This window comes from Clytia hemisphaerica, unplaced genomic scaffold, assembly GCF_902728285.1.
Source record: "Clytia hemisphaerica strain Z4C2 unplaced genomic scaffold, Clytia hemisphaerica genome assembly, whole genome shotgun sequence".
Lineage (NCBI taxonomy): Eukaryota > Metazoa > Cnidaria > Hydrozoa > Leptothecata > Clytiidae > Clytia > Clytia hemisphaerica.
This window is the reverse complement of record NW_027103336.1, coordinates 147054-162076: the sequence shown is the minus strand read 5'-3', so window position 1 is coordinate 162076 and position 15023 is coordinate 147054. Positions and strand designations below refer to the sequence as shown.

The following is a 15023-nucleotide window of genomic DNA, read 5'->3' as shown; positions in this document are numbered from 1 at the left end:
AAAAAGACTTTCTTAAAAAGGGTTGTAAATATTTTTTTCACCGATTTATACTAACGATATTGATTAATAATTAATAATTAATTTGATTGTTTCTTCGGTTGTTCTTGACAAATTTTTCTGTCTAATTATTTTCGCTTATGGAAAAAAATGACTGAAAATGAAAATCACTAATGATTTATCACCCTTTTTTTATGTCTGTCAGATTTGTTTTCAATTTTGATTTTTAATGCCTTTTTCAGTGGAACCTATACACTTTATTTGTTTTGGTCACCAATTGAAAAAGAGGCTAGATTTACTAATAATTTTAGATAGTATACAAAGCAGGTGCACAACTTATGTTTCTATGAGTGGAAAAGGTGTTCTTTAAATGCTAGTAGCCAAATAAGAATGGAATAATTTAACTCTTATTTTGAGAAATATCATCACTAAAGTTAGATTCGTTTGAACTTAATTTTGTGAATACAGTAAAACTCAAAAAAGTTTTAAAGACCTGAAAATATGGTTTCCCACAAAAAATTCAAGTCGAAAATGCAATTTCAAAAATTTAAACTCGAAAGCTGATCCAATGTGTAATCGATATGAAACGTATGTCCTTTCGGTTTAGTTTTGAGAAAACCATTATTTTTTTTTTCTCCAAGCCACTAAATCATGATTCAAAATAAATAAACAACACAAAAATTAGATTTTATTCAAACAAAGCTTTTCGAGTCTTAACTGTTCATCATCAGGTTAAAAATGAAATTTCTAGGTTGAAAAATGTATCTACATATCATACAAAAAATTGATTCGAGAATAAAAGGCTAATTAAAAGGGTCTATTAAAACAATTAAAAACAGTTTCTTGTTGTTTATTTATTTTGAATTTTAATTATTCTTATTGATGCCAATATTTTGAGGTCCTTCTCTCGTCCATTTTACCGTTTAATGTCAACCATGTAATTACTTTTTATTTTCCAGTGATATAATAAAATAACAAATAAGATTGAAAAGACAAGACAAAACGATGGTGAAAGAAAAAAGTCCTAAAAGGCAAAAGAATGCAGAGGAACCAGAATCATCACCAGGATTGTGGTATGAAATCTTTTCTCTAAATCTCTAAAGAAAAAACAACACTTCATTATCTCTGCTTTGGGCTATTTTAGAAACAAATAATTACCTTAAAGGAAGAAATTTTGGCGGGAATTTAATTTAGCGGACGGCCGAAAAAGTTTTTTAGATGGAAATTAATTTGGCGGATGGACGAAAATACTAAATTTGGTGGGAATTTAATTTGGCGTTTGCTGAAAAATTTATCCTTAAAATAGCGTAAAAACAGCGAAAAAAATGCAAAAACGCCTTAAAAGAGATCATATTTTCAAAAAGTTTAATTTAGCGGGAATTTAATTTGGCGGATGGCGGAAAAAATAAATTTTGGCGGCCAAATCCGCCAAATTTTGTTTCCGCCAAATTTCTTCCTTTAAGGTAGGAAATTTGCCATGGGAATTTTGTACCCCCTGAACCCCAGGGATGTGTCCCCTATACTAACCCCTCCCCTTGAACTTGACATATATCCTTGGAATGTCTAACTAAACGACATAATTATATCCGGTATGTTTAAGATTGCTTTACCGAATATTTTAATATCTTTGAGTTTAAACATTATTTTACCTCCATTTTGAAAGAATAAGAATCTTTAAATAATTTGGAAAAAGGACTGGAATTCAAGCGTCGAAATCGCTCAGCTCGGTACAAAGATAACATTGTTATATTTTCAAAGGGATTAAATCCAGGATTGTTCAAAGGATAAAGTATTTTTCTGTGTCGATTGTGTTAAATATGCTTTTTATCTCAATCATAGCCAATTTTTCATTTTTTTGTAAGGAGGGGGTGACAAATTTCTCGGGTTTTGGGGGCGGCAAATTTCTTATTGAAGTTTTTTATGAGATAGCCAAGTAGCCTTAGCTAAAGTTCAAAGACATCGTTCGCAAAATAGACTAACTGTGTATAATTCATAATCAAAGTTTATTTGTAATTTATTTCAGTTCATCACTTTTCTCAACGAAATTATGGTCTTTGTGGATAGTAAAATTCATTATCAAAGTTTCTTTGTAATAGACGATATCGGCTTTCCGAATTCTCCCCAAATGATTGCCCATGATGCATTGCGCAAAAAAATTCACGGACAATATTGACTTACTGAATTCTTTGCGCAATGCATCATGGGTAATCATTCGGGGAGAATTTCGTTAAGCCGATATCGTCTATTTATTTCAGTTCATCACTTTTCTCAACGAAATTATAGTCTTTGTGGATGATAAAATTCATTATCAAAGTTTCTTTGAAGTTTATTTTCAGCTCATCACTTTTCTCAACGAAATTATAGTTTTTGTGGATGATAAAATTCATTATCAAAGTTTCTTTGTAATTTATTTCAGCTCATCACTTTTCTCAATGAAATTATGGTCTTTGTGGATGATAAAAATTCATTATCAAAGTTTCTTTGTAATTTATTTTCAGCTCATCACTTTTCTCAACGATATTTTGGTCTTTGTGGACTTTATTGGCGATAGTGACAATTTCGTACATTTCATTTGGTTTGTTGATGTTGTACTCCACTCAAATGAAGATGGAAGTCATTTTCATGAATAGATGTAAGTGGCTTGAATATCTGTGTGACTGCACATGTGTGTATCAACCTTTGGAGACACTCAATTATAGCAAGAAAATACCCTTTAGAGAGACTAAATTGATAAAAATGACCCTGAAAAACGATCTTGTTTCATTATTCAGTGTTTTTGCGTGTGAAACTGTTGATTGGAAAACTGTGTCAATTAGCCCGTGCATTTCAAAGCACAAAACAAATAATTTGTATTAGCTCCATGGTTGACTTTTTCATTTCAGTAAATCAACCATTCTTTGTCAATTTATCTAATTGTAACGAGTTTGGCATCGTCAAATGTGAAAATATAGTTCTCGATGGTGGTCAAGGAAAGATTGGGGCATGGTAACTATGGATGGATTAAGCTTTTCATAATTATTTTCTTTATTGATTCTTCCCAATCTGACATTTTACTGTTCAAATCTTAAGCATCTTACAACACACCTTGCGAAAGAAAACAGCCTAACATCTAAGCCGATCTGTTCAGCCAGATTCTTTGGCCTCGATAGTTCCTCTATTACTTGACATAGATATGAGCAACTTCTACTTTGTGAGGACAGAAATCTACCGTTCACAAACAAGAAGGGCTCATATTATTACCCTGTATGTACACCAAACTTTTAGAAGATCGAACAATCCCTTTTTTAGGATGATCTCTCCATCCACCGACCAATATATAACCAAAGAAGCATATATTCTCTATCTGCATGGTAATATGGGTAGCAGGTACTTGTTATAATTGACGTGCTTGACCTGTTTTAAAACCCGGGACAAAAAGACGCTACACCTACCATCTTTGAGGACTCTTTAAGTTTAAAAGGGCGGAAGTGTCAAATGTTCGAACATCAGTTCACCTCCGAAAAGAACACCTTTTTTGAGTGCCGTTTTGACACCAAAATCCTATGAGAGCAATGGATGATTAAAGCTATTAAATAGCTTTATTTGATTGTGTATAATTAATGTGTGCTTAATTCATGATATTCATGTTGTGATCTTTTATACGGAAGCACACAAAATGATCCGGTACTAGTGGCAAAATTTGCCACTAGTCTTTTGTTATTTTGCAACTAGTTCCGGGTTATCTCGGGTGCTTCCGTATAAAAGATTACGTCATGAATATCATGAATGGCGCTACTAAGTGCTTTAGTCTTTACCCGTATTCATTTATAAGGATGCAGAATGATTTTTTCATTTTTGTATTTTTAGAGCATTAGGTCACCGAGTTGAAATGTACAAGGTGAGAAGTATATTTGCACTTACTTTAACGGAGCGGACGGCTTTTAAGAGGAGCTAGGGAAATAGGAAATTTATCTTTGGCGTTGGTATCAAAAACCAAAGCGTCGGAGTCAGATTTTAAGCCATATAAAACATATCTGAAAATCAAGAAGAGGTGCTAATACTTAATCGGATGAATTTTCTGCGAGATATTTTCTGGATTTATTTCGATGAATTAGCGTTTTCAAATATTTTTCGCGGATTTAATTTTGCAAATCAGCTGAAAACAAAAATAGCAAATTTACGAGGAACTTTTAGCCAAAAAAACTGAACTTTGAAAACAAGAAATTAAATCTTGCCAGAATTAACACTAAACAAATTGCGTTCATTTTGAGGGTAAACAAAACAAGATTATGTCCTGATCTCTGTCATTTCTTTCAAATACTAAATATTTCTTTTTTTTCAGAAACTATCAAGAATGGGGTATCATATTTTGACAATCGATTATAGAGGTAATCAAATGGGGTTCTATTCTTAGTTTGCTATAAAGAAAGCGAAGCCCTTTAAAATGGATTTGATCTGAACTATTGGAGATTGGGCTTTTCCAGAAAAAGATTGAATATGGGGGTGGAGGATATAACATTTTTAGGTAATTTACCCCCGGACATAGTGAATTATGACCCCCAGACAACAGATCTTACACCCCAGACAAGCATCAATTGGCCCCCAGACATTCAAAATTACCCCTAAACAGAGCAAGTTTGCCCCCCAAAACAAGGCAAATTTTGCAGATTTTTCACAAATTATATCCTCCACCCCCACGTACAAAAATTCTCTGGAAAAGCCCATTGCACACTTCTTCTTCCATGTGATTTTCTTCAACTTTGTCAGTGCTAGAACTCTTGTCTTCTTTTTGTATGCTCACTACTCAAGTCACCTGAAAGTTTTTCTTTTAGGTTCCAAGCACCATTGTTCTTTCAACAAAGATCTCCAATGATTTTTTGTAGGTTTCGGTGATTCAGATGGCTCTCCAACAGAATTCGGTAAGTATTTAATGTTTTAAAAGTGGCGAAACCTTCAAAGATTGAGTCAGTAGAACTCAAATATCCATAACTTGTATTTAATGTTGTAAAAGTGCCAAATCCTCCAAAAGGAAAAATAAAACTAAATTCACAAATCTACATCAAATGGTAAAAAGTAGAGAATAATTACTGTGTAAAATGTACACGAATTATATAGATATTTTCTTGCATCAAACTTTCTTCGTTATTTTTCTGATCAAGACTGTGATGGTGAAATCTTTCGGAATTTCATTTGTATTAGAAAATAAAGAATATGGTATAGCATTGTAACCTTTCTCTATTATTTCTCTTTATTGTTTCAGGCCTTTTGGAAGATGCAAAGATTGGTTACAAGTATTTGAAAGAAAGAGCGCACGGTCATGCCACCTATATTTGGGGTCATTCTTTAGGCTCTGCGTAAGTAAAAGAAGTATCGCTATTTATTTGATGAAATAACTGATGTTGATGGTTCTCTCTTACATGATTTCCTCGCATGAAAGCTAATTCTCCACCCTGGTTTTATTTTTCGAAAAAAAGAAGTATTTAACGCCATCGGGTATTTTGGATAACTTTTCTCCTATAGCGAATAAAAACTTCAAATACGGAACCTGTGGTGTATTTATGTAGTTTCCCTTATAATCGCACGATGGGTTATTTTTTCTTATTTGGCGCGCCCTCAAAGGGAGCAATTAATCGTTAATTGCATCCTGTAGAGAGCAATTAATCGTTAATCACACTCTTCAATGCCGCGCCAATGTTAACAAAATTGATTTTAATGTTTTTTTTACATTTTTTTTGCATCGAACGTTTTAATTGCATTCGAAATTTATTTTGTGAGAAAGAAAATCAATGGGGCAAATTGTTTCGCTTACACTTTTGCCACTTTTGCCCTTGTTCCCACTTCTGCCACCATCATGTTGAAACATTTTTAAAAAGTGTGAAAAGTAGCTCCTTCAGCTAGCTTGTGTCAGGCAATGTGTAAAAACGAGACCACGTTCCTTCTAATACGGGCCCGAAACAGTGGTCCTTCTAGGTAAAATTCCGACGGCAACAGAGCCTTATTCTAGGTCTTTATATTACATTTTCAATCGGTACAACATAAATTATGCCTTCTGCCATCTTTGAATAAATTTATTCTCTAGTTACATAGCGACGGATAATTAATGCAAAATTAAAATCAAATTTATGCATTCGAAAGCTGCCATTTTGTTTACCACTTTTCACACAAACTGCGCGAAACAAAACAAATTTGTTTTTTGCTTGGTGGAGATTGAGAATTTACCACTTTTAACACAAAGGACACAAACGATCATTTGGAATTAGGTGGTAAAAAATGTAAGCACTTTTGCCACTTTTAGACACATTTTGTAGAAACAATTTGGAACCTGGTGGCACTTGGGGCAAAGATGTGAAAAATAGCAGCGAAACAATTTGCCCCAATAAACAACAATAAAAGAAAGACATAAAAAGAGAAGAGAAAAATATAAAACTCTCAGTGTAATTTCTGTAAATTACTTTCCTAACTGGGAAAAAGTAGGGAAAGCCATTGTGCAATTAGCTTGTAATCACATAATAACTCGTACAATTCGAAAATTGCACTCGTGATTTTTTTGTTTCGAATTTTAATTGATAACAAAAAAATCACTCGTGCAATTATATTCGAATTGCACTCGTTATCATGTGATTACATATACTAATGATTTCTTTTAAATTCTAATTTTCCAGGGTCGGAGTGCAATTGGCAGCTTGGTTGAATACAGAAAGTAAACCATAGTATTACTAATTGATAATTTATCTACAACATCAGCCCCTCTTTTCTTTAAAGTCCGCAACAGTCAAGCATAGCGTGGTTTGCAAAGATACTTTTTTTAACTCATATCTAGTTTTTGTAATATCTACCTCGAAATTAGTTTGACTTCAACTTGTTTTGACCGTTTTTAAAGGGGATACGTAGATTATGATGTTCAGTCAATAATAGAGACTAGTTTATTTTCCGATACTCGGAGTTTCGTGCCGTTTCAGGCAGATTTTAAAAAAAATTACAAAAACGACATTCGCAATGTCAATCTTCAATTATACAGTATGGTGTCTTCATTTGTCAAAATTGACGTCATTTCAGTCTTTGCTGTCAAACAAGGCGAGAGTGTGCTTGTTGACATGTCTACATTTTGATATCAGTTCAGATTTTGATTTCTCGCCTTGTTTGACAAATAGATAATGATGTTCCATGCTTTATATTCTCAAGCTTTCTCACCAAAATCCCTTACAAATTCTGACAGCTTGACACCAAAACCTAACTTCATTGGTCAATATTTCATTCTACCCTGATAATAATACTATAATAGATTATTCTAAACTGAATGGTTGAACCATTTTTTTTAGATTCTCGATTGAATGGGTTGATATTAGAAGCACCGTTCAACAATATGTTTGATGGGATCAAGCATAGTCATCTTGCCGCAGTGAGTACAAAATAACATTTTACAGTATCTTCTGAATCAAGGTTTTTTTTAATGGTTTTGATTAGATATTCTTAGCCCTACCCTACTTTTCTATGATAGACATTCTAATGAGGCTACTCTCGGTTACCTAATAGCCAGGGGGTCGGAATTTTTGAAAAGGAGGCTAATACAGCAGAATTAAGACAAAAGAAGGAAGTTTTAAAAATATTTTCCCAAAAATTAATAAGCGGGGAAGTTAGAATAACAATGTCCTGGTTGGAAAATTTTTGAAAAATTAATTAGCAGGGGGGATGGCTATTAGGTACCAGAGAGTAGAAGTCTTACTGTTCTTTTCAATCTGAAAGAAAATGTGTAATCGTTTACTTTTTTTTATATTTGCTTTTTGAGCTATTCCGCACTGTTTACCCACATTGATGCGGGTGAATGTGGGTCAATGTAAAACTTTTTGTTTGTTTTTCTTTAGCCCGTGATCCCATTCATTCCAAATTTCGACAGTTACATTGAAGATGTTAAAGAAGTTTTCAAAAGTGATTATTGGTATGTCAAACAAGGGTCCAGAAATTCGATCAATTATTTTATTTTATTTTGTGGAACCTATTTTTCTCTTGGAGAACCGTCTCGTCATGATTAACATTAGATAGTTGACTCTCGGTAATTCGTACACGAACGGGAAATCTTATTTGTTCGAATTACAGAGAGATTCGAATCATGGAAAGTATTTGTAAGAGGGTTTCTCCTTGAGGACGACTGGGAATAAGTTTGACTTTGAAGATTTGAATGATAGAAGTTCGAATAAACGAGAGTTGACTATATACGCAAATACACCAGTGTCGTAGCTATCGGAAAAGGAAAGGGAGGGAATTTTACACCCCCTATAATCTTTCGAGAAATGTTTTTTAAATATATTTCTCTGATGAATTACTGCTTTCTCTAAATAAAATGAGAATTTTGGGTGCATTTTCCAACTATTTCGAACTTAAAATTGCCCTCTTCTTGTCACTAAACCTCGACACTGTTACATTATTAACTGTTACCTTCTTTCAGAGTGGTCAAAAATCAGTTCACCGCGCTTCAAAAGCCAATTTGATATTCATTAGTGTTAAAAGTTTTTTCCGTCTCAGACGTATCTTCTGTCTCAGCGAGTTACAAAAATTGGCTTATTTTTATTTGAGGAACCTTGTCTGATTTGTTGCTCATAGACTATTTTCCTTTTGAGAAAAAAAACTTTATTTTTGCCACTGGTATCTATGTACAAAATTGAATAAAAAACTTGCTTGTGTGGTGTCAAGGCCCTTGGGACAAATTTGACTAATTTTGACCAAATTTTGAAGAGTGAAAAGTTGCAATTTTCCTATTTCTCTGACCCTCAGCGGGACTGAAATTTGATTTTGTGATTTTTTCCGACCCAGAGCGGGACTTGGATTAAATAAAAGATCAAATATTATTTCTATTTTTTTAGGATCAAGAAAGTGTTTTCTTCAACTCTCATATTACATGATATTAGCGATCATATCTTAAATATCAAATTAGCGAGAAAGGTAAACCTCGTGCTATTTTGATTATCCTATACAGCATATTAACTCTCAAGCCAAGTAGGTTAAATTTACTTGAGGGAGTTATAATACGTCCAACTCTTTGGTAATCCATACAACCTAATAGCACTCGTTTAGGGGTACTTATTCATACATTAAAAGAAGCAAATTCCGATGTACTTTAACGAAATTGCTTTGTTGAAGATAATTTCTCACTTAGAAATATTATTAACCAAAATCATGGTTTTTGACGTCATATAACGATGACGTCAAAAATTACAAGGGTAGGGGTGTTTTCGCCTGAAAAAAGTATATCGAGGGCTAAAACAAGCTCGCATCTAAAAGATATCTGTCATCTGTACTTTTTTAAGGGATTTTCTCGTATAAATTAAGAATCACTATTGCTATTCCTAATACCTTAAGGAGTCAGTCAACGGGTTGACCATGAATTGATCTGTGTCTGTCAACGTTTCCACCAAGATCTGTGTTAAGAAACATTCGGTCCAAATAAACTAGTGGATGAAATATGTGAATGAATCCCGGGGGTACTAGGGTTGAGGGATGCTGGTATGTGCGTGTGGAGGTCCATCCAAACCCTGACCCCTAGAGAGAGTTTTTTGAAAAAAGTCCTACCCTTTAAGAGACTCTATCGAAGTCAAAAATAAATCTTCCTTCAGAGAGACTTTGGAAGGTGAAAAAACCGACCCTTAAGGCACGCACATACCCAGCACCCACCCCCCCCCCCCCCGGATTGAATATGAATCCAAATATGCATGTAACTATTGATCACAATTTGATATTTATCTTTCGCCTTTCAGCTTTATTTCTCAGCAAAAGAGACTGGCTCTAGTAATGTTCACATGATCGAGCTCAACGAAAAACTCTATCACAATGACATTTATAAAGCTAAACATTTCATTAAATATATTGAGTAAGTAAAATCCTACCTGAGGCACTCGTTTTCTAATGTTTCTTCTGGTTATAGTCAGAGGGCGAAAAGGTGCACTAGGACTACGGCACATGTGTTTGTTTTCTCAATTGGGATGGCAACTGCTGAACTGAAAATTTTCTTTAGATGAACTCTAAGAACAGGCGACCTTTGGAGGAGGCGACGACACTAATCCTGTTTTTTGAGGCTAAGGACGGGTTTTTTTTCTCATTTTCAAAACTTGAAAAGCTCTAGTAACCTTAAGCTATTGAAGTCAGCCCCCCTATTTAGAACTATAGTACCTTGCTAGATCTAAAGCACCATTTACAAATTTGAAACTCAACGCCAGTTGACTTTTTTTCAACAATCTATCTTCCTACTTGTAGGGAATTCATGGAGCATACGGGATGAAGCTCAATGAACAACACTTAGCACACATTTTTGATTTATCAGGTATAGAATTTTCATCACTTTTATTACATAGCAGTTTTAAAAACATTTTTTTGTATTAGTATTTTTTACGGGATGATTTCAAATCCAAAGATAATTTAACAAATTTCTCGCTGAAATGATGAAGTGTAGAACATTCTTAACTCTATTTGTATTGGAAAACCCCTGTGTCACAGATCCACTGGGACCCCAACCCCACTGGAAAATTTGGCGAAAATATCGTCCCCAGTTGGAAAATACCCTGGAATTTCAGCCCCACCAGGAAATTGACTTCTATAATTTCTATCCCCACTGAGGAAAAAAGTTTCACCGGGGCTGTGAGACAGGGGTGTATTGGAAAAAGGTTTAGTGGGATATTAATTCGTCTAATCTCTGTAATTGAAGACATTCATACTATATCAAGCCTCTCTATAGGAAAATTTGAACTGATAAGATAAAAACCAATGAATCTTCAACCTTTCAGAGACTTAAGAAAGTGATACCGTAAGATTTTCACCGGATTTGGGGACGTTTGATTCAATCTAGTGCTTCTATTCTTTGCATTTGTTGCGTATTATTTGAATTCTTGCAGTAAAATATAACTTTAAATCTTCTGTTTATACTTAAGTGGCTTCAAAAAACACGCTTTTTTAATAAGAATTGTGTGTTTCCAATTCATCATGGATATTCTTAACTTAATGTAATGGGGAGAATATTTTTACGGCATTCTTAGGTTAGAATCCAAACCAAGCCTAAATTTGACATGTAATTTTAAATACCTCAAGCAAAGAATTTGACATTTTGTGATAGCTTTTAGAAAGCATTGCTGGGGGAAATTGGCAATTAACACGTAAAATGCTCAAAAATGGCATTCTTAGATTCAGCTGCCAAGTTCCATGATGTCGGTATTTTTAACAAAATATTCTTAATTTTTGGCTAATTTCATCATGAATATTCTTATCAAGCATTTTCTACTAATAAAAATGTGTGTACTTCCTAGGAGTTCAACCAGCAGCATTCGGCCATATCTCATTGGTTAAAACGAAACGTGCTTTTAGAGAGTTAAAATATTCTTCTCATTCTAATAGATGGGTCTTTTAAGATTCCTTGCTAGACAAATTTTCATCAAAAGTTTATACTAATTAAGTCTTCTTACATGGCTATGAGAAGTATTTTCTGGCGACAAACCTTGCGAATCGAACAGCTTTCTCTAAACTACTTTCATTCTTTTGTTAAAAGTGCCTCATTTCAGACTCTGTCTACCCTGTTTCCTATATACTCACAATATCTCACTTGCTTTTGTTTTATAGAAAGTTAACAAATTAAGGTATAATAAGAGAGAACCTGGTAATTGAAACAGACCTTTAAAAGAAAATTGATGAGAAAATTAGAGACTTTTAGACAAAGACTTTGGACTAGTTAATAGAGAACAGCCAAAAAAAAAATCTATTAAAACTAAATCATAAAAGCTTCAGGAATTAGAATGTAGGTCTTAATAAATGGGTGTGAAACAGGGATCACAGCTTTTCTTCACTTTTGAGCGGTTCCTTATGTTCTTTTCTCAAACATTTCAAATCATATAAAGATTGAAGTTAAAAAAAGGGTATAATTTGTTCGCCAAATATATGATGGGGTTTCTTTTAGAACACAGAAAGCATTATCTTTATAAGAACGGCGAAGCTCAAAACTGATATAAAGTTGAAGCACTTTAAGAACCGATATCTAGTCAGGGGTTTTTCAGTTAAAAAGCATAAGGTTAACAGTAAAGCCCCAGTGAATAATGCAAACATGCATCCCATAACTAAACTTTATATAAGAACAATATAATGTTTAAAATTACTGAAAGATAAGAACAGTAGATAATTTTACTAGATTTTCTTATGAAAAAAGCTAAGTTTAATCTTATAATAATCGTTGAACAACAATAATCAACTACTCTTTTTGACGAATAGGGGCTAAAAGTTTGAAAGCAAACCCTTGTGAATCACTTTGGCAATCTTTCAACAAGTGTTAGTGATATTTTGTATAAACTTGTTAATGGTAATTTCAATAGCAATGTTAAAATTTTATAAAACACCCTTGCTTCTGACTTGTCATAATTGCAATGATTTAACTTGCGTCTACAATCCTTCAAGAAATATTTGAGACAAAGGGGATTTCCCGGTGTAATTTTGAACACCGCAATTGATTTTTATGCGCCTTGAACTACAGTTGGAAAGTAGAGTTTTAACTCTGAGTTTTAACATGAGACTTAAGACTTAGGAGCTTAGGATCTCAGGATTTAAAAGCTCAAATTTGCTCGAATGAGGCTTGGAATATAGCCTAAAAGCCACCAAACCCCTCTACAATCGAAACATTCAATGCAAGAAAGTGGAAGTGCTAGAATAGCAATTCTCGCCCGAACTTTAAATTCTGAAAAACGTTAAAATACACTAAAATCTCAATATATTTCGAGAGAGATTGTAGCCTCTTGATTCACTTCTTGCATTCCAGGCAGGCTACCTGAAGCCCAAAATGGGTGTCAGCAATGACCTTATAAAAGAGATGAGGATTTTATTTTTAAGTCAAGAATTGAATATGTTGAATATCAGTTATTTTTCAATCAAATACCGCGGTTAGTACCGGACTCCTCTTTCTCTAGGCCTTAAAATTCCTTTTCAAGGACTAGTCTCGATGAATCTTTACTATTTTTATCCAGGCTGCAAGCTTTGAAGCAAAATAAGAGCATTAGACTACATATACAGTAATGGCATCAAATTTTCCAGGCTAGCCCAAGCAAGATTTTGACCTCATTTAATATGAGTTGACTCGTGAGTTTGCAAGGGATATTAGAAGCGTTATCTAGTGTTTCATAAAAGATGTCTGTGATATGTATGATCCAGTGATGGGAGACTTTGTTTTTCGTTCATGACATGAAAACTTTCGCTGATAAATAATACTTGATAAACAGGTGGAAGTAAAATTAAAACGCAGTTTGATTATTGTATATTACTTACAGCAATTACACCTGCCAGACCCCTAATCAATGCAAAAGTGTTTAATTTGTTAGCTCTTTTTTCCCTTTTTTTTCTTCATTTCTCATTTAATATCAATTTCATATCTACTTAATTAAAAAACTAGCTTTAATATGACGTGGAAATAAATTCATAAGAATTGAAGTGGCACTTCCCCGGGGTGTTTTCATGGCTTTCTACTCAACCTTGATAGCAAGGGCGTTTCTTATCTACAATCTCTAAACAAGGACACTTGTATAGCGAAGCTACGCTATACAAGTGTCCTTGCTCTAAATAAAATTTACTTCAAGGTGGTTAGAATAATTTCTGCTGATTCCCTTGCCTTAATAGCTAGTAAGTTTCCCTAGAAAAGGTCCCCCATTTTTCTAGAGTTTTACGCAAAGGAGAAAAATCGGGAAAAATCAATTTGACATTTGGAAAATCGGAAAATTTTCTCATAATCAGCGGGAAAAGAGAAATTCGTGTATTCCAACAAAAATGAAGATTCGTGCATTCCACAGATTCACGAATTTTAATTTTTCTAATTCTCGTTTATTCGTGCAACCGAAAAAAAACCATTCATGCATTCACGCAAACCGCTGAGTGGGGGGGGCTGGGCTAGAAGAACGAACAATTTTTGAAATATGCAACCAGTTTTAGGACTCATGGAGGTGAAAATGTTACCCTGACTATCGGTTTATCCTTTTATGCCCAATTACCCCCCCCCCCCCCGAGTTTCGATCAACTTAAATTTTGTCTTTTGGTATCTGGAATCTCTGCTGGCATAAGCAGGCTTAATTAACATTGGGCGTTAATTCCGTAATTTGAGAGACTTATTCTAAAATTAAGAAAAAAATGTTTTTATCAATATAGATTTACAAGGTTAAACCTTAATGAAAAGAACTTTAAACACAAACAGTTTTCCGAATTTTAAATACGAATCAAGTGAAATTTCTTAAAACTAGACAGGTTGTTTGAACAGGATTTCTGTAACCCTCAGTTATGGAAATGTTTACTGTGGATAGCAATCAATTAAGTAATTTTCTTTCGATGTTTATTTTCCTCCTATATCATTAAATTAAACATTTGTTAATTCTTTTCCTATAGAAAATGAAAACTCATAGGGATCGAATTCTTTCAATATTTGAACTCAATTGTTTCATTTTGACGGATTAGAAGATGGAACTTACATTTATAGCATTTCATCCTATGCCTGACCCTTGAAAAATTTTAAATTGATTTAATTTAAAACTTTTGAAAAAACCTTTGTAAAAATTTCCTTAAAAAACATAAAAAGCATGATCTTCGTAGCAAGTTGTGCTTGCCAGGATTTGACTCAGGTTATTACAGCATTTTGGAATATTTAGGGGTTTGAAATTTAGGCTACATTGGTTAATTTCCCAAAGGGGTTTGACTATTTTGCACTGTTTTAGGGTAATTTTTTCCACTTTTCATTGATCTAGAACCTGCTTTAAAAGAATTCGTGGAAATTATAAATAAGCTAGCCAGGAGGAGAGTAAACGTAAAAATCCAAGTATATTATTTTTCTCAAGGGTTTTGTTAGTTTTTCGTGGTTGAATGCAAAGTTGTCGATTCTATTAGCAGTTTTTTTATTCATTGATTATCTACTTCATTTACATGCTGATTCGCACATTCTTGTTAAATGTTATCATAGCCGGATGATAAGAAGTCCATTTTTCAATTTTCTTCCTAAGATTTTTCACTTTGAAAGACTTTTGATTTTAAGAATCAAACAGGAAATTGTT

The 15023-nt window shown here is 33.6% G+C and overlaps 1 protein-coding gene across 1 annotated transcript; it reads left to right on the top strand.

Annotated features, from left to right (window-relative positions):
• Positions 1-954: 954 nt before the first annotated feature.
• Positions 955-10404, top strand: LOC136817744 (lysophosphatidylserine lipase ABHD12-like). The gene is made up of 14 exons (XM_067074061.1): positions 955-1070; positions 2496-2629; positions 2880-2982; positions 3286-3363; positions 3844-3874; positions 4319-4364; positions 4860-4895; positions 5237-5330; positions 6639-6676; positions 7296-7375; positions 7839-7912; positions 8835-8913; positions 9726-9838; positions 10222-10404. The coding sequence occupies exons 1-14, from the start codon at positions 1003-1005 to the stop codon at positions 10244-10246; spliced, it is 999 nt and encodes a 332-aa protein (XP_066930162.1). The 5' UTR covers positions 955-1002; the 3' UTR covers positions 10247-10404.
• The last annotated feature ends 4619 nt before the right edge of the window (positions 10405-15023 follow it).